The sequence below is a fragment of the Oncorhynchus nerka genome, linkage group LG2, assembly GCF_034236695.1.
Source record: "Oncorhynchus nerka isolate Pitt River linkage group LG2, Oner_Uvic_2.0, whole genome shotgun sequence".
NCBI lineage: Eukaryota > Metazoa > Chordata > Actinopteri > Salmoniformes > Salmonidae > Oncorhynchus > Oncorhynchus nerka.
Window position 1 is genome coordinate 7,504,229 of NC_088397.1, and position 20,168 is coordinate 7,524,396.

General features: G+C 46.7%; 1 protein-coding gene across 1 annotated transcript in view; it reads left to right on the forward strand.

Annotated features, from left to right (window-relative positions):
* LOC115117853 (lysosomal cholesterol signaling protein-like) overlaps nucleotides 1–16,654 on the forward strand; it is a 35,275-nt gene extending 18,621 nt beyond the window's left edge. Inside the window, exons 7-16 of the mRNA XM_065022653.1 lie at nucleotides 3,402–3,522; nucleotides 5,677–5,764; nucleotides 5,891–5,981; nucleotides 8,351–8,720; nucleotides 8,902–8,979; nucleotides 9,145–9,263; nucleotides 9,919–10,014; nucleotides 10,077–10,141; nucleotides 12,275–12,412; nucleotides 14,035–16,654. Coding sequence (XP_064878725.1) covers nucleotides 3,402–3,522; nucleotides 5,677–5,764; nucleotides 5,891–5,981; nucleotides 8,351–8,720; nucleotides 8,902–8,979; nucleotides 9,145–9,263; nucleotides 9,919–10,014; nucleotides 10,077–10,141; nucleotides 12,275–12,412; nucleotides 14,035–14,353 — 1,485 coding nt within the window. The 3' untranslated portion in view covers nucleotides 14,354–16,654. The remainder of the gene's footprint in view (nucleotides 1–3,401; nucleotides 3,523–5,676; nucleotides 5,765–5,890; nucleotides 5,982–8,350; nucleotides 8,721–8,901; nucleotides 8,980–9,144; nucleotides 9,264–9,918; nucleotides 10,015–10,076; nucleotides 10,142–12,274; nucleotides 12,413–14,034) is intronic.
* Nucleotides 16,655–20,168: the final 3,514 nt, after the last annotated feature.

Genomic DNA, 20,168 nt, shown 5'->3' on the forward strand with positions numbered 1-20,168 from the left:
AAAGGGTTATTTCATATACAGTACATTCTGAAAGGGTTATTTCATATATGTCCTTCATATACAGTACATTCTGAAGGGGTTATTTCATATATCCTTCATATACAGTACATTCTGAAGGGGTTATTTCATATGTCCTTCATATACAGTACATTCTGAAGGGGTTATTTCATATACAGTACATTCTGAAAGGGTTATTTCATATATCCTTCATATACAGTACATTCTGAAGGGGTTATTTCATATGTCCTTCATATATAGTACATTCTGAAAGGGTTATTTCATATGTCCTTCATATACAGTACATTCTGAAAGGGTTATTTCATATACAGTACATTCTGAAAGGGTTATTAAATATATCCTTCATATACAGTACATTCTGAAAGGGTTATTTCATATACAGTACATTCTGAAAGGGTTATTACATATACAGGACATTCTGAAAGGGTTATTACATATATCCTTCATATACAGGACATTCTGAAAGGGTTATTACATATACAGGACATTCTGAAAGGGTTATTACATATATCCTTCATATACAGTACATTCTGAAAGGGTTATTACATATATCCTTCATATACAGGACATTCTAAAAGGGTTATTACATATACAGGACATTCTGAAAGGGTTATTACATATATCCTTCATATACAGTACATTCTGAAAGGGTTATTTCATATATCCTTCATATACAGGACATTCTGAAAGGGTTATTACATATATCCTTCATATACAGGACATTCTAAAAGGGTTATTACATATACAGGACATTCTGAAAGGGTTATTTCATATATCCTTCATATACAGTACATTCTGAAAGGGTTATTACATATATCCTTCATATACAGGACATTCTGAAGGTATTCAGACCCCTTGACTTGTTCCACATTTTGTTATGTTACAACCTTATTCTAAAATGGATGAAAAATGTTTTTGCCTCATCAATTTACACACAATACCCCATAATGACAAAGCAAAAACTGTTTTTTTTAAATGATGTTTGAAATATCACATTTCCATAAGTATTCAGACTCTTTACTCAGTACTTTGTTGAAGTACCTTTGGCAGCGATTACAGCCTTGAGGCTTCTGGGGATGACGCTACAAACGTGGCACACCTGTATTTGGGGAGATTCTCCCATTCTTCCCTGCAGATCCTCTCAAGCTCTGTCAGGTTGGATGGGGAGCATCGCACCACAGCTATTTTCAGGATTCTCCAGAGATGTTAGATCGGGTTCAAGTCCGGGCTCTGGCTGGGCTACTCAAGGACATCTCAGAGACATCTCAGATGGCTTGTCCCGAAGCCACTGCATTGTCTTGTCTATGTGTTTAGGGTCGTTGTCCTGTTGGAAGGTGAACCTTCGCCCCCAGTCTGAGGTCCTGAGCGCTCTGGAGCAGGGCTCCATCATGAATCTCTCTGTGCTTTGCGCCGTTCATCTTTCCTTCGATCCTGACTAGTCTCTCAGCCATGGAAAAACATCCCCACAGCCTGATACTACCACCACCACGCTTCACCGTAGGGATGGTGCCAGGTTTCCTCCAGCCTGATGCTACCACCACCACTCTTCACCGTATGGTGCCAGGTTTCCTCCAGATGTGATGCTTGACATTCAGGCCAATGTGCTCAATCTGGTTTCATCAGACCAGAGAATCTTGTTTCTCATGGTCTGAGAATCTTTAGGTGCCTTTTGGCAAACTCCAAGCGAGCTGTCATGTGCCTTTTACTGGGAAGTGGCTTCCGTCTGGCCACTCTACCATAAAGGCCTGATTGGTGGAGTGTTGCAGAGATGGTTGTCCTTCTGGAAGGTTCTCCAACCTCCACAGAGGAACTCTGGAGCTCTGTCATAGTGACCTTCGGGTTCTTGGTCACCTCCCTGACCAAGGCCCTTCTCCCCCGATTGCTTAGTTTGACTGAGCAGCCAGCTCTAGGAAGAGTCTTGGTGGTTCCAAACTTCTTCCATTTAAGAATGATGGAGGCCACTGTGTTCTTGGGGACCTTCAATGCTGCAGACATTTTTTGGTTAACTTCCCCAGATCTGTGCCGACACAATCCTGTCTGAGCTCTTGACAATTCCTTTGACATCATGGCTTGGTTTTTGCTCTGACGTGCCCTGTCAACTGTGGGACCTTATATAGACAGGTGTGTGCCTGTCCAAATCATGTCCAATCAATTGAATTTACCACAGGTGGACTCCAATCAAGTTGTAGAAACAACTCTAGGATGATCAATGGAAACAAGATGCACCTGAGCTTAGTTTCCAGTCTCATAGCAAAAGGTCTGAATATTTATGTAAATAATGTATTTCAGTTTATTTGTAATACATTTTCAAACATTTCTAAAAACCTTTTTTTCGCTTTGTCATTATGGGCTATTGTGTGTCGATTTTATTAGGAACATTTTTAATTTAAAGCATTTTAGAATAAGTCTAACTTAACAAAATGTGGAAAAGGTTAAGGGGTCTGAATACTTTACGAAGGCACTGTACATAATGTTTTCTATATTCTATACAGTTGAAGTCGGAAGTTTACATACACTTTGGTTGGAGTCATTAAAATTAGTTTTTCAACCACAAATTTCTTGTTAACAAACTATAGTTTTGGCAAGTCGGTTAGGACATCTACTTTGTGCATGACACAAGTAATTCTTCCAACAATTGTTTACAGACAGATTATTTCACTTATAATTCACTGTATCACAATTCCAGTGGGTCAGAAGTTCACATACACTAAGTTGACTGCCTTTAAACAGCTTGGAAAATTCCAGAAAATTGTCATGGCTTTAGAAGCTTCTGATAGGCTAATTTACATTATTTGAGTCAATTGGAGGAGTACCTGTGGATGTATTTCAAGGCCTACCTTCAAACTCAGTGTCTCTTTGCTTGACATCATGGGGGAAAAAAAATAAAAATCAGCCAAGACCTCAGAAAAACAATTGTAGACCTCCACAAGTCTGGTTCATCCTTGGGAGCAATTTCCAAATGCCTGAAGGTACCACGTGACCCCAAGCGTACTTCCAAAGTTGTGCCAAAATGGCTTAAGGACAACAAAGTCAAGGTATTGGAGTGGCCATCACAAAGCCCTGACCTCAATCCTACCTGAAATGTTTGACGCAAGTGAAACAATTTAAAGTAATGCTACCAAATACTAATTGAGTGTATGTAAACTTCTGACCCACTGGGGATGTGAAAGAAATAAAAACTGAAATAAATCATTCTCTCTACTATTATTCTGACATTTCACATTCTTAAAATAAAGTGGTGATCCTAACTGACCTAAGACAGGGAATTTTTACTAGGATTAAATGTCAGGAATTGTGAAACTGAGTTTTTAAATGTATGTAAACTCCCGACTTCAACTGTACACAAGTGATATATAGTAATGTGTCTCTCCTTGTCCCTGTAGTTCCTAGTGTGTGTCGGTATGATCCTGTGGAACTTCGTAGTGAAGCAGGAGGACATCTTGGGACAGGTGTTGACATTCACACTGCTCTATGGGTCACTCTACAGCACATATGTCTGGACTGGTATGTACCACGTGTGTCTGGACTGGTATGTACCACGTGTGTCTGGACTGGTATGTACCACGTGTGTCTGGACTGGTATGTACCACGTGTGTCTGGACTGGTATGTACCACGTGTGTCTGGACTGGATTGTACCACGTGTGTCTGGACTGGTATGTACCACGTGTGTCTGGACTGGTATGTACCACGTGTGTCTGGACTGGATTGTACCACGTGTACCACGTGTGTCTGGACTGGTATGTACCACGTGTGTGTGTGTGTCTGGACTGGTATGTACCACGTGTGTCTGGACTGGTATGTACCACGTGTGTCTGGACTGGTATGTACCACGTGTGTCTGGACTGGTATGTACCACGTGTGTCTGGACTGGTATGTACCGTGTGTCTGGACTGGTATGTACCGTGTGTGTCTGGACTGGTATGTACCGCGTGTGTCTGGACTGGTATGTACCACGTGTGTCTGGACTCGTATGTACCACGTGTGTCTGGACTGGTATGTACCACATGTCGGGACTGGTATGTACCACGTGTCGGGACTGGTATGTACCGTGTGTCTGGACTGGTATGTACCGCGTGTCTGGACTGGTATGTACCGCGTGTCTGGACTGGTATGTACCGCGTGTCTGGACTGGTATGTACCATGTGTGTCTGGACTGGTATGTACCATGTGTGTCTGGACTGGTATGTACCACGTGTGTCTGGACTGGTATGTACCACGTGTGTCTGGACTGGTATGTACCACGTGTGTCTGGACTGGTATGTACCGTGTGTCGGGACTGGTATGTACCGTGTGTCTGGACTGGTATGTACCGTGTGTCTGGACTGGTATGTACCGTGTGTCTGGACTGGTATGTACCGTGTGTCTGGACTGGTATGTACAGTGTGTCTGGAATGGTATGTACCGCGTGTGTGTCTGGACTGGTATGTACCACGTGTGTCTGGACTGGTATGTACCACGTGTGTCTGGACTGGTATGTACCGCGTGTCTGGACTGGCATGTACCGCGTGTCTGGACTGGTATGTACCACGTGTGTCTGGACTGGTATGTACCGTGTGTCGGGACTGGTATGTACCGTGTGTCTGGACTGGTATGTACCGTGTGTCTGGACTGGTATGTACCGTGTGTCTGGACTGGTATGTACAGTGTGTCTGGAATGGTATGTACCGCGTGTGTGTCTGGACTGGTATGTACCGTGTGTGTCTGGACTGGTATGTACCACGTGTGTCTGGACTGGTATGTACCGTGTGTCTGGAATGGTATGTACCGCGTGTGTGTCTGGACTGGTATGTACCGTGTGTGTCTGGACTGGTATGTACCGTGTGTCTGGACTGGTATGTACCACGTGTGTGTGTGTGTCTGGACTGGTATGTACCGCGTGTCTGGACTGGTATGTACCGTGTGTGTACTGGTATGTACCGTGTGTCTGGACTGGTATGTACCGTGTGTCTGGACTGGTATGTACCGTGTGTCTGGACTGGTATGTACCGTGTGTCTGGACTGGTATGTGTGTGTCTGGACTGGTATGTGTGTCTGGACTGGTATGTACAGTGTGTCTGGAATGGTATGTACCGCGTGTGTGTCTGGACTGGTATGTACCGTGTGTGTCTGGACTGGTATGTACCACGTGTGTCTGGACTGGTATGTACCACGTGTGTCTGGACTGGTATGTACCGCGTGTCTGGACTGGCATGTACCGCGTGTCTGGACTGGTATGTACCGCGTGTGTGTGTGGAATGGTATGTACCGCATGTGTGTGTGGACTGGTATGTACCGCGTGTGTGTGTCTGGGCTGGTATGTACCGCGTGTCTGGACTGGTATGTTCCGTGTGTGTGTGTGTCTGGACTGGTATGTACCACGTGTGTCTGGACTGGTATGTACCGTGTGTGTCTGGACTGGTATGTACCACGTGTGTGTCTGGACTGGATATGTTGTACTGTATCTGTGGAATAACCCTGAGTTGGTTCTGTCTGGGTCTGACTATAGGTCTCATTCCTCTCTCTTTGGTTCTGTCTGGGTCTGACTATAGTTCTCATTCCTCTCTGTTTGGTTCTGTCTGGGTCTGACTATAGGTCTCATTCCTCTCTCTTTGGTTCTGTCTGGGTCTGACTATAGTTCTCATTCCTCTCTGTTTGGTTCTGTCTGGGTCTGACTATAGGTCTCATTCCTCTCTGTTTGGTTCTGACCAAGAAGGACAATTTGCTGAGGATTCCACCTTGGGTCTTCATGGTCTTTGGCTGGTGTGTGTGTGTGTGTGTGTGTGTGTGTGTGTGTGTGTGTGTGTGTGTGTGTGTGTGTGTGTGTGTGTGAAACAGTGTATTGTATGTTTGTGTTCCTCAAACTTAACCTTACAGTGTTGTTCTCTTCCACAGCATACCGTTCCTCATCCTTGGAGGTCTGCTCCTGGCAGGAGAGAAGATGCCTGATACTATAGACTCTGCCTTCCTCTATGGCAGGGCTCAGGTGAGAGGATGCCTGATACTATAGACTCTGCCTTCCTCTATGGCAGGGCTCAGGTGAGAGGATGCCTGATACTGTAGACTCTGCCTTCCTCTATGGCAGGGCTCAGGTGAGAGGATGCCTGATACTGTAGACTCTGCCTTCCTCTATGGCAGGGATCAGGTGAGAGGATGCCTGATACGTTAGACTCTGCCTTCTTCTATGGCAGGGCTCAGGTGAGAAGATGCCTGATGCTATAGACTCTGCCTTCCTCTATGGCAGGGCTCAGTTGAGAGGATGCCTGATACGTTAGACTCTGCCTTCCTCTATGGCAGGGCTCAGTTGAGAGGATGCCTGATACGTTAGACTCTGCCTTCCTCTATGGCAGGGCTCAGGTGAGAGGATGCCTGATACTGTAGACTCTGCCTTCCTCTATGGCAGGGCTCAGGTGAGAGGATGCCTGATACTGTAGACTCTGCCTTCCTCTATGGCAGGGCTCAGGTGAGAGGATGCCTGATACTATAGACTCTGCCTTCCTCTATGGCAGGGCTCAGGTGAGAGGATGCCTGATACTATAGACTCTGCCTTCCTCTATGGCAGGGCTCAGGTGAGAGGATGCCTGATACTATAGACTCTGCCTTCCTCTAGGGGCAGGGCTCAGGTGAGGGCTCAGGATGCCTGATACTATAGACTCTGCCTTCCTCTATGGCAGGGCTCAGGTGAGAGGATGCCTGATACTATAGACTCTGCCTTCCTCTATGGCAGGGCTCAGGTGAGAGGATGCCTGATACTATAGACTCTGCCTTCCTCTATGGCAGGGCTCAGGTGAGAGGATGCCTGATACTATAGACTCTGCCTTCCTCTATCTCAGGTGAGAGGATGCCTGATACTATAGACTCTGCCTTCCTCTATGGCAGGGCTCAGGTGAGAGGATGCCTGATACTATAGACTCTGCCTTCCTCTATGGCAGGGCTCAGGTGAGAGGATGCCTGATACTATAGACTCTGCCTTCCTCTATGGCAGGGCTCAGGTGAGAGGATGCCTGATACTATAGACTCTGCCTTCCTCTATGGCAGGGCTCAGGTGAGAGGATGCCTGATACTATAGACTCTGCCTTCCTCTATGGCAGGGCTCAGGTGAGAGGATGCCTGATACTATAGACTCTGCCTTCCTCTATGGCAGGGCTCAGGTGAGAGGATGCCTGATACTATAGACTCTGCCTTCCTCTATGGCAGGGCTCAGGTGAGAGGATGCCTGATACTATAGACTCTGCCTTCCTCTATGGCAGGGCTCAGGTGAGAGGATGCCTGATACTATAGACTCTGCCTTCCTCTATGGCAGGGCTCAGGTGAGAGGATGCCTGATACTATAGACTCTGCCTTCCTCTATGGCAGGGCTCAGGTGAGAGGATGCCTGATACTATAGACTCTGCCTTCCTCTATGGCAGGGCTCAGGAAAGGGGCCACCTGTGATTTTAGTTTACTGGAATACAGATCCACTGTATAGTTCTCCCTGATTTGACTACACTTTACAGATCACATAGATCTGGAGCCAGTCCTAAAGGTTTTACACATCACATAGATCTGGAGCCAGTCCTAAAGGTTTTACACATCACATAGATCTGGAGCCAGTCCTAAAGGTTTTATACTTTACATAGATCTGGAGCCAGTCCTTAAGGTTTTATACTTTACATAGATCTGGAGCCAGTCCTTAAGGTTTTATACTTTACATAGATCTGGAGCCAGTCCTTAAGGTTTTATACTTTACATAGATCTGGAGCCAGTCCTAAAGGTTTTATACTTTACATAGATCTGGAGCCAGTCCTAAAGGTTTTACACATCACATAGATCTGGAGCCAGTCCTAAAGGTTTTACACATCACATAGATCTGGAGCCAGTCCTAAAGGTTTTACACATCACATAGATCTGGAGCCAGTCCTAAAGGTTTTACACATCACATAGATCTGGAGCCAGTCCTAAAGGTTTTATACTTTACATAGATCTGGAGCCAGTCCTAAAGGTTTTACACATCACATAGATCTGGAGCCAGTCCTAAAGGTTTTACACATCACATAGATCTGGAGCCAGTCCTAAAGGTTTTATACTTTACATAGATCTGGAGCCAGTCCTAAAGGTTTTACACATCACATAGATCTGGAGCCAGTCCTAAAGGTTTTACACATCACATAGATCTGGAGCCAGTCCTAAAGGTTTTATACTTTACATAGATCTGGAGCTAGTCCTAAAGGTTTTACACATCACATAGATCTGGAGCCAGTCCTAAAGGTTTTACACATCACATAGATCTGGAGCCAGTCCTAAAGGTTTTACACATCACATAGATCTGGAGCTAGTCCTAAAGGTTTACCTCTCTCTCTCTTTCCCCTCTCTCAGATCATCAGTACTGCAGTAGTAGTCTCCTGCAGCATCTTGGTAGGTGGTTTCTCTCTGATGGGTCTCAGCCAGGGCACCAAGGAGAACCAGAACTACCAAGCCCTGGAGAGAGCCTCCAACACGGGTACTATAGAGGACCTGAGGCCCCCTGGACACCAGGAGGACCAGAACTACCAAGCCCTGGAGAGAGCCTCCAACACGGGTACTATAGAGGACCTGAGGCCCCCTGGACACCAGGAGGACCAGAACTACCAAGCCCTGGAGAGAGCCTCCAACACAGGTACTATAGAGGACCTGAGGCCCCCTGGACACCAGGAGGACCAGACCCCCCCACTGGAGCCCTCAGCACCAGAGACCAGCAACAACAGTGGTAGCTCACTAGACACATTATTGTTTGTTCTAGTTCTGTAAACTTGGGTGCATTGGTTTACTGGGGATTTTGTGTTGAACTTCGTATGTAAAACCTTAAATTGCCAACCTAAACATATTGTTAAAAAACATGAGTAGTTTGATTTAACTCTGTCTGTGTGTTGTTTTTGTGTTCCACCCAGACTGTTGTAGCTGTACACAGCCCGTGCCCGACATGATCAACGGTGCCACCAGGAACGACACTCCCACGTCTCTAACAGGTACAGGAACACAACGTTGTGTTCTAGGTTTATGGGCTGATACCTCGGGCACTGACCTGTTGTGTCCACTGTGGCTTGTGTTGACTGTGATGCTGTTGCAAAACGTTTTGCTACGGTGTGCACTAATGAATACAACCCTGTTGACTTGTTGTACTGTACCTCCAGGCCAGTGTGGGGCGCTGTGTGAAACCCAGCAGCAGCAGTGTAGTCCACCGGTCCAGGATGACAGACAGCTGGTCAGACACGTCCTGTTGTGTCTACTCCTCATAGTTTCCCTGCTGGCTGTGAGTGTTATCTACGGTTCTGTTCTACTCTATTCTGTTCTATTCTGTTCTATTATATTCTGTCCTGCTCTGTTCTACTCTATTCTGTTCTGTTCTACTCTATTCTGTTATATTCTACTCTACTCTGTTCTATTCTGTTCTACTCTATTCTGTTCTACTCTATTCTGTTCTACTCTATTCTGTTCTACTCTATTCTGTTCTATTCTACTCTATTCTGTTCTATTCTGTTCTATTCTATTCTACTCTATTCTGTTCTATTCTGTTCTATTCTATTCTGTTCTACTCTACTCTGTTCTATTCTGTTCTAATCTACTCTATTCTGCTCGGTTCTATTCTGTTCTTTTCTGTTCTACTCTATGTTCTATTCTGTTCTACTCTACTCTGTTCTATTCTGCTCTGCTCTGTTCTGTTCTACTCTACTCTGTTCTATTCTGCTCTGTTCTATTCTATTCTGTTCTACTCTTGTTCAATTCTGTTCTGTTCAATTCTGTTCTACTGTTCTATTATTTTATTGCTTGGCCGTGTCCCCTTTTTCTACCTACCCTTGTTCCTGAAGTGTGCACTAGTTCACTCCAATCTCGAATCTCTTCCCTGAATCGGCACTTGTTAACTCTGAAGTGTGCGCTTTTCATTCCCCCTCTCGCATGTCTTTCAGAACCTGTCCAGTTGTCTATGGTGGTTGTTCAACCAGGACCCTGGTAGACTGTACCTGGAGCTGCAGTTCTTCTGTGCTGTGGCCAACTATGGACAGGTACGCTCATGAGTATCGAAAGGGATTTTACTGTTGCTTACTTTACCTCTCATGTTTCTCAGGGCTTCATTTCGTTTGGTATCTTTGGCCTGGACAGGCACCTGATCATTCTGCCATTCAAGAAGAGGTGAGCTAGGAACTAGGTACTTACTTCAGAGAGCATAGTGCATCGTTGTATGTTGTATTGTCCCAACATCAGCACCTCCTCCTGTATGTTGTATTGTCCCAACATCAGCACCTCCTGTATGTTGTATTGTCCCAACATCAGCACCTCCTCCTGTATGTTGTATTGTCCCAACATCAGCACCTCCTCCTGTATGTTGTATTGTCCCAACATCAGCACCTCCTGTATGTTGTATGGTCCCAACATCAGTACCTCCTGTATGTTGTATTGCCCCAACATCAGTACCTCCTGTATGTTGTATTGCCCTAACATCAGTACCTCCTGTATGTTGTATTGCCCCAACATCAGCACCTCCTGTATGTTGTATTGTCCCAACATCGGCACCTCCTGTATGTTGTATTGTCCCAACATCGGCACCTCCTGTATGTTGTATTGCCCCAACATCGGCACCTCCTGTATGTTGTATTGCCCCAACATCAGCACCTCCTCCTGTATGTTGTATTGTCCCAACATCAGCACCTCCTGTATGTTGTATTGTCCCAACATCAGCACCTCCTGTATGTTGTATTGTCCCAACATCACCTCCTCCTGTATGTTGTATTGTCCCAACATCAGCACCTCCTGTATGTTGTATTGTCCCAACATCACCTCCTCCTGTATGTTGTATTGTCCCAACATCAGCACCTCCTGTATGTTGTATTGTCCCAACATCAGTACCTCCTGTATGTTGTATTGTCCCAACATCACCTCCTCCTGTATGTTGTATTGTCCCAACATCAGCACCTCCTGTATGTTGTATTGTCCCAACATCAGTACCTCCTGTATGTTGTATTGCCCCAACATCAGTACCTCCTGTATGTTGTATTGTCCCAACATCAGTACCTCCTGTATGTTGTATTGTCCCAACATCAGCACCTCCTCCTGTATGTTGTATTGCCCCGAACATCAGCACCTCCTCCTGTATGTTGTATTGTCCCAACATCAGCACCTCCTCCTGTAAGTTGTATTGTCCCAACATCAGCACCTCCTGTATGTTGTATTGTCCCAACATCAGCACCTCCTCCTGTATGTTGTATTGTCCCAACATCAGCACCTCCTCCTGTAAGTTGTATTGTCCCAACATCAGCACCTCCTGTATGTTGTATTGTCCCAACATCAGCACCTCCTCCTGTATGTTGTATTGTCCCAACATCAGCACCTCCTCCTGTATGTTGTATTGTCCCAACATCAGCACCTCCTCCTGTATGTTGTATTGTCCCAACATCAGCACCTCCTCCTGTATGGTGTATTGCCCCAACATCAGCACCTCCTGTATGTTGTATTGTCCCAACATCAGCACCTCCTCCTGTATGGTGTATTGTCCCAACATCAGCACCTCCTGTATGTTGTATTGTCCCAACATCAGTACCTCCTGTATGTTGTATTGTCCCAACATCAGTACCTCCTGTATGTTGTATTGTCCCAACATCAGCACCTCCTCCTGTATGTTGTATTGTCCCAACATCAGCACCTCCTCCTGTATGTTGTATTGTCCCAACATCAGCACCTCCTGTATGTTGTACCTTCCCAACATCAGCACCTCCTGTATGTTGTATTGTCCCAACATCAGTACCTCCTGTATGTTGTATTGTCCCAACATCAGCACCTCCTCCTGTATGTTGTATTGCCCCAACATCAGCACCTCCTCCTGTATGTTGTATTGCCCCAACATCAGCACCTCCTCCTGTATGTTGTATTGTCCCAACATCAGCACCTCCTCCTGTATGTTGTATTGTCCCAACATCAGCACCTCCTCCTGTATGGTGTATTGCCCCAACATCAGCACCTCCTCCTGTATGGTGTATTGCCCCAACATCAGCACCTCCTGTATGTTGTATTGTCCCAACATCAGCACCTCCTCCTGTATGTTGTATTGTCCCAACATCAGCACCTCCTCCTGTATGTTGTATTGTCCCAACATCAGCACCTCCTCCTGTATGGTGTATTGCCCCAACATCAGAACCTCCTGTATGTTGTATTGTCCCAAAGTCAGCACAAGGCCTGATCTAAGTCAGACTTGCCTGAGCCAGGTAGTGTGGCTGTAGAAGATGTGGTTGTTCTGCCCTCTAAGGCGCCTGTGTGTGTCCTGTCCCCCAGGTTAGTGAGCCTATGGCAGGGCAGGGAGAGTGAGGAGGAGCCCCCCTCTGTGGTTCCAGAGGAGATCAGGCTGACCTGCACTCAGTTTGTCCGCTATCATAAAGACCAGTGTGTTCAGGACATAGTGCCCATCAGAAGGTAGGCCACAACATAAACATCAATTATCATTTATTTCATTTATATATCATTTTTTGTAGCATGATTTCACTCCCAGGACACGTCTGATTGGTGCAGAATCAAAGCTCTAGAATCTATATTAAAACCGTTGACTTGGGTCTCTCGAGTGTCACAGCGGTGTAAGACACTCTATCACAGTGCTAGCTGTGTCACTACAGATCCTGGTTCGATCCCAGGCTGTGTTGCAGCCGGCCGCGACCGGGAGACCCATGAGGCGGCACACAATTGGCCCAGCGTCGTCCGGGTTAGGGGAGGGTTTGGCCGGCAGGGATGTCCTTGTCCCATCGTGCTCTAGTGACTCCTGTGGCGGGCCGGGCGTAGTGCACGCTGACACGGTCGCCAGTTGTACGGTGTTTCCTCCGACACATTGGTGCGGCTGGCTTCCGGGTTAAGCGAGCAGTGTGTCAAGAAGCAGTGCGGCTTGGCTGGTTTGTGTTTCACCTCTCCAGAGTCCGTACGAGAGTTGCAGCGATGGGACAAGACTGTAACTACCAATTTGAATATAAAACATTTGGGAAGAAAAAGGGGGTAAAATTATTTTTAAAAAGAAAATTTAAAAAAAGAAACAGTTGACTCTTAAATGGTACTGCATGTGCAGATCTAGTAATCCATAACTAGCATGTTACCTACGAGTTGAACTCGTTCTCTCCTAACATCCTCTCTATGCATGGCCTAGGATTTTACCCCAGATAATATCTTGCATGTTTCTACCACTAATCCTGTCTTTAAAAATGCATTATTGCATTGTACACTCTGTGAATGGACTGAACTTACCACAGTCTTCTTCGTTGGTAATGCATTATTGTACACTCTGTGAATGGACTGAACTTACCACAGTCTTCTTCATTGGTAATGCATTATTGTACACTCTGTGAATGGACTGAACTTACCACAGTCTTCTTCGTTGGTAATGCATTATTGTACACTCTGTGAATGGACTGAACTTACCACAGTCTTCTTCGTTGGTAATACATTATTGTACACTCTGTGAATGGACTGAACTTACCACAGTCTTCTTCGTTGGTAATGCATTATTGTACACTCTGTGAATGGACTGAACTTACCACAGTCTTCTTCGTTGGTAATGCATTATTGTACACTCTGTGAATGGACTGAACTTACCACAGTCTTCTTCACTGGTAATACATTATTGTACACTCTGTGAATGGACTGAACTTACCACAGTCTTCTTCGTTGGTAATACATTATTGTACACTCTGTGAATGGACTGAACTTACCACAGTCTTCTTCACTGGTAATACATTATTGTACACTCTGTGAATGGACTGAACTTACCACAGTCTTCTTCACTGGTAATGCATTATTGTACACTCTGTGAATGGACTGAACCTACCACAGTCTTCTTCGCTGGTAATACATTCTGGTTTTGGAGTGGTACACAATCCTGGTAGCTACTTTTCACCTTCTTGACTTCCTGTTTCTCTTACGGAACTCTCATCCTCACTACCACTCCTTTTCTCTCTCTGTTCTCCTTTCTCCTCTTCCTTCACATCTCCACCCTAGTGCTTCTGGGGAAAGCCTGAACAACAGGACAGTAGCTGAATCCTTCCTTTGATACGCAGGTGTGAGGGAGAGAGGGTTCAGGAGAGGAAGCGCTCCAGGGAGAGACCTGGTCAGGGGACTTATCCTCCATCCCAGGCCCAGACTCAGGCCACTTTCCTGGGCAGTGATCTGGTGGACTGGCTGGTGAGGGCGGGTCTGACCCGGGACAGGGGGGAAGCCCAGCTCTATGGGGCTCAGCTCCAGCAAGGAGGGATACTGCAACACCTCACACACCAGTTTGGCTTCAGGGACGACGCCCTTCTACACTACCGCTTCACTGAGAGGAGCTGGACGCCACCGATGGAGAGGAACAGCAGTATGCCTCCTGTGGCCATGTAATGTTCCAAGAGAGGGAGGAGGAGGGGGGGGATTACTATTCAGCAGTATGCCTCCTGTGGCCATGTAATGTTCCCAGAGAGGAGGAGGGGGATGACTATTCAGCAGTATGCCTCCTGTGGCCATGTAATGTTCCCAGAGAGGGAGGGGGGGGGGATGACTATTCAGCAGTATGCCTCCTGTGGCCATGTAATGTTCCCAGAGAGGGAGGAGGAGGGGGGGAGGAATGACTATTCAGCAGTATGCCTCCTGTGGCCATGTAATGTTCCCAGAGAGGGAGGAGGGAGGAGGAGGGGGATTACTATTCAGCAGTATGCCTCCTGTGGCCATGTAATGTTCCCAGAGAGGGAGGGGGGGGGGATTACTATTCAGCAGTATGCCTCCTGTGGCCATGTAATGTTCCCAGAGAGGGAGGGAGGGAGGAGGGGGGGGGGATTACTATTCAGCAGTGTTATTGTCAAGTCACTAAACCTTGACTCGTAAGTCCTAAACCTTGATTTTTAAGTCTTAAACCTTGACTCCTAAATCATGGATTAGAATATTACAACACTGCTATTCAGTGAGATGAAACATTCAGATGGAAATATAATGAGATAGAGCTGACACCATTTAGCATTCCCATTTCCACATATCAGACAATCATATCTGTTCTGTGTCATACATTTCTATCTGAACATTTTTGTAACGTTTGCACCCTCCTGAATGAACCCAATAAGAAAGAAAGATGGTGGGCTTCATCCAGGCTCTGGTCAAGAGTAGTGCACTATGAAGGGAATAGGGCTCTGGTCAAGAGTAGTGCACTATGAAGGGATTAGGGCTCTGGTCAAGAGTAGTGCACTATGAAGGGAATAGGGCTCTGGTCAATGAAGGGAATAGGGCTCTGGTCAAGAGTAGTGCACTATGAAGGGATTAGGGCTCTGGTCAAGAGTAGTGCACTATGAAGGGAATAGGGCTCTGGTCAAGAGTAGTGCACTATGAAGGGAATAGGGCTCTGGTCAATGAAGGGAATAGGGCTCTGGTCAAGAGTAGTGCACTATGAAGGGAATAGGGCTCTGGTCAAGAGTAGTGCACTATGAAGGGAATAGGGCTCTGGTCAAGAGTAGTGCACTATGAAGGGAATAGGGCTCTGGTCAAGAGTAGTGCACTATGAAGGGATTAGGGCTCTGGTCAATGAAGGGAACAGGGCTCTGGTCAAGAGTAGTGCACTATGAAGGGAATAGGGTTCTGGTCAATGAAGGGAATAGGGCTCTGGTCAAGAGTAGTGCACTATGAAGGGAATAGGGCTCTGGTCAAGAGTAGTGCACTATGAAGGGAATAGGGCTCTGGTCAAGAGTAGTGCACTATGAAGGGAATAGGGTGCCATTTAAGTGGCCGGTGTGTGCATCCTGAGTCAGCTACTATCCCAGCTGAACCAATCAAATCCACAACCTCAACCAGCTCCAGTATCACAGAGAGACTTTGCATGACATAGAGAAGTCTGCAGTGACTGAGATGTTGCACTGAGACTATTCAACTATTTCATATGCAACTGAACTGCCGTGTTGTTTTGTAAGTCTCCTGTAATACTGTTGTAATGGACTTGAAAGACTCCTGTAATACTGTTGTAATGGACTTGAAAGACTCCTGTAATACTGTTGTAATGGACTTGAAAGACTACTGTAATACTGTTGTAATGGACTTGAAAGACTACTGTAATACTGTTGTAATGGACTTGAAAGACTACTGTAATACTGTTGTAATGGACTTGAAAGACTACTGTAATACTGTTGTAATGGACTTGAAAGACTCCTGTAATACTGTTGTAATGGACTTGAAAGACTCCTGTAATACTGTTGTAATGGACTTGAAAGACTACTGTAATACTGTTGTAATGGACTTGAAAGACTCCTGTAATACTGTTGTAATGGACTTGAAAGACTCCTGTAATACTGTTGTAATGGACTTGAAAGACTCCTGTAATACTGTTGTAATGGACTTGAAAGACTACTGTAATACTGTTGTAATGGACTTGAAGGACTACTGTAATACTGTTGTAATGGACTTGAAAGACTCCTGTAATACTGTTGTAATGGACTTGAAAGACTCCTGTAATACTGTTGTAATGGACTTGAAGGACTACTGTAATACTGTTGTAATGGACTTGAAAGACTACTGTATTACTGTTGTAATGGACTTGAAGGACTACTGTAATACTGTTGTAATGGACTTGAAAGACTCCTGTAATACTGTTGTAATGGACTTGAAGGACTACTGTAATACTGTTGTAATGGACTTGAAGGACTACTGTAATACTGTTGTAATGGACTTGAAAGACTACTGTATTACTGTTGTAATGGACTTGAAAGTCCGTGAAGGTTTAACCATTTTTCCACTGTTCCGTTACCCAATACGGTCAGCCCGTCTGGCTCAACTAAGACCAAGCTTTAGCTGTACCAGTACGGTCAGCCCGTCTGGCTCAACTAAGACCAAGCTTTAGCAGTACCAGTACGGTCAGCCCGTCTGGCTCAACTAAGACCAAGCTTTAGCAGTACCAGTACGGTCAGCCCGTCTGCCTCAACTAAGACCAAGCTTTAGCTGTACCAGTACGGTCAGCCCGTCTGGCTCAACTAAGACCAAGCTTTAGCAGTACCAGTACGGTCAGCCCGTCTGGCTCAAAGACTTTAAGACCAGTACGGTCAGCCCGTTTCAACTAAGACAAAGTTTACTGTACAGTACGGTCAGCCCGTCTGGCTCAACTAAGACCAAGCTTTAGCTGTACCAGTACGGTCAGCCCGTCTGGCTCAACTAAGACCAAGTTTAGCTGTAGTAGCCGTCTGGCTCAACTAAGACAAAGCTTTAGCTGTATGGAGCCCGTCTGGCTCAACTAAGACCAAGCTTTAGCAGTACCAGTACTGTCTGGCTCAACTAAGACCAAGCTTTAGCTGTACCAGAGCCCGTCTGGCTCAACTAAGACCAAGCTTTAGCACAGCCCGTCTGGCTCAACTAAGACTGCTTTAGCAGTACCAGTCAGCCGTCTGGCTCAACTAAGACCAAGCTTTAGCTCAGCCCGTCTGGCTCAACTAAGACCAAGCTTTAGCAGTACCAGTACGGTCAGCCCGTCTGGCTCAACTAAGACCAAGCTTTAGCTGTACCAGTGGAGCCCGTCTGGCTCAACTAAGACAAAGCTTTAGCAGTACAGTCAGCCCGTCTGGCTCAACTAAGACCAAGCTTTACCAGTACGGTCAGCAGTACCAGTACGGTCAGCCCGTCTGGCTCAACTAAGACAAAGCTTTAGCTGTAAGTACGGTCAGCCCGTCTGGCTCAACTAAGACCAAGCTTTAGCAGTGAGGTCAAACTGGAGTACCAGTACGGTCAGCCCGTCTGGCTCAACTAAGACTAAGCTTTAGCTGTACCAGTTGGTCAGCCCGTCTGGCTCAACTAAGACAAAGCTTTAGCAGTACGGTCAGCCCGTCTGGCTCAACTAAGACCAAGCTTTAGCAGTACCAGTACGGTCAGCCCGTCTGGCTCAACTAAGACAAAGCTTTAGCTGTACCAGCCCGTCTGGCTCAACTAAGACAAAGCTTTAGCAGTACCACGGTCAGCCCGTCTGGCTCAACTAAGACCAAGCTTTAGCAGTGAGGTCAGCCCGTCTGGCTCAACTAAGACCAAGCTTTAGCAGTACCAGTACGGTCAGCCCGTCTGGCTCAACTAAGACCAAGAGCCCGTCTGGCTCAACTAAGACCAAGCTTTAGCAGTACCAGTACGGTCAGCCCGTCTGGCTCAACTAAGACAAAGCTTTAGCTGTACCAGTACGGTCAGCCCGTCTGGCTCAACTAAGACCAAGCTTTAGCAGTGAGGTCAGCCCGTCTGGCTCAACTAAGACCAAGCTTTAGCTGTACCAGTACGGTCAGCCCGTCTGGCTCAACTAAGACCAAGCTTTAGCTGTACCAGTACGGTCAGCCCGTCTGGCTCAACTAAGACCAAGCTTTAGCAGTACCAGTACGGGCTCAGCCCGTCTGGCTCTCAGCTAAGACCAAGCTTTAGCAGTACCAGGCTCACGGTCAGCCCGTCTGGCTCAACTAAGACCAAGCTTTAGCAGTGAGGTCAGCCCGTCTGGCTCAACTAAGACCAAGCTTTAGCAGTACCAGTACGGTCAGCCCGTCTGGCTCAACTAAGACAAAGCGTTAGCAGTACCAGTACGGTCAGCCCGTCTGGCTCAACTAAGACCAAGCTTTAGCAGTACCAGTACGGTCAGCCCGTCTGGCTCAACTAAGACCAAGCTTTAGCTAAGACCAAGCTAGCAGTACCAGTACGGTCAGCCCGTCTGGCTCAACTAAGACCAAGCTTTAGCTGTACCAGTACGGTCAGCCCGTCTGGCTCAACTAAGACAAAGCTTTAGCTGTACCAGTACGGTCAGCCCGTCTGGCTCAACTAAGACCAAGCTTTAGCAGTACCAGTACGGTCAGCCCGTCTGGCTCAACTAAGACAAAGCTTTAGCTGTACCCGTCTGGCTCAGACAAAGCTTTAGCTGTACCAGTACGGTCAGCCCGTCTGGCTCAACTAAGACCAAGCTTTAGCAGTGAGGTCAGCCCGTCTGGCTCAACTAAGACCAAGCTTTAGCAGTACCAGTACGGTCAGCCCGTCTGGCTCAACTAAGACCAAGCTTTAGCAGTACCAGTACGGTCAGCCCGTCTGGCTCAACTAAGACAAAGCTTTAGCTGTACCAGTACGGTCAGCCCGTCTGGCTCAACTAAGACCAAGCTTTAGCAGTGAGGTCAGCCCGTCTGGCTCAACTAAGACCAAGCTTTAGCAGTACCAGTACGGTCAGCCCGTCTGGCTCAACTAAGACCAAGCTTTAGCAGTACCAGTACGGTCAGTACAGTGAGGTCAGCCCGTCTGGCTCAACTAAGACCAAGCTTTAGCAGTACCAGTACGGTCAGCCGTCTGGCTCAACTAAGACAAAGCTTTAGCAGTACCAGTACGGTCAGCCCGTCTGGCTCAACTAAGACCAAGCTTTAGCTGTCACCCGTCTGGCTCAACTAAGACCAAGCTTTAGCTCAGCCAGCCCGTCTGGCTCAACTAAGACCAAGCTTTAGCAGTACCAGTACAGGTCAGCCCATCTGGCTCAACTAAGACCAAGCTTTAGCTGTACCAGTACGGTCAGCCCGTCTGGCTCAACTAAGACCAAGCTTTAGCAGTACCAGTACGGTCAGCCCGTCTGGCTCAACTAAGACCAAGCTTTAGCAGTACCAGTACGGTCAGCCCGTCTGGCTCAACTAAGACCAAGCTTTAGCTGTACCAGTACGGTCAGCCCGTCTGGCTCAACTAAGACCAAGCTTTAGCAGTGAGGTCAGCCCGTCTGACTCAACTAAGACCAAGCTTTAGCAGTACCAGTACGGTCAGCCCGTCTGGCTCAACTAAGACCAAGCTTTAGCAGTACCAGTACGGTCAGCCCGTCTGGCTCAACTAAGACCAAGCTTTAGCAGTGAGGTCAGCCCGTCTGGCTCAACTAAGACCAAGCTTTAGCAGTACCAGTACGGTCAGCCCGTCTGGCTCAACTAAGACAAAGCGTTAGCAGTACCAGTACGGTCAGCCCGTCTGGCTCAACTAAGACCAAGCTTTAGCAGTACCAGTACGGTCAGCCCGTCTGGCTCAACTAAGACCAAGCTTTAGCAGTACCAGTACGGTCAGCCCGTCTGGCTCAACTAAGACAAAGCTTTAGCTGTACCAGTACGGTCAGCCCGTCTGGCTCAACTAAGACCAAGCTTTAGCTGTACCAGTGCCCGTCTGGCTCAACTAAGACCAAGCTTTAGCAGTGAGGTCAGCCCGTCTGGCTCAA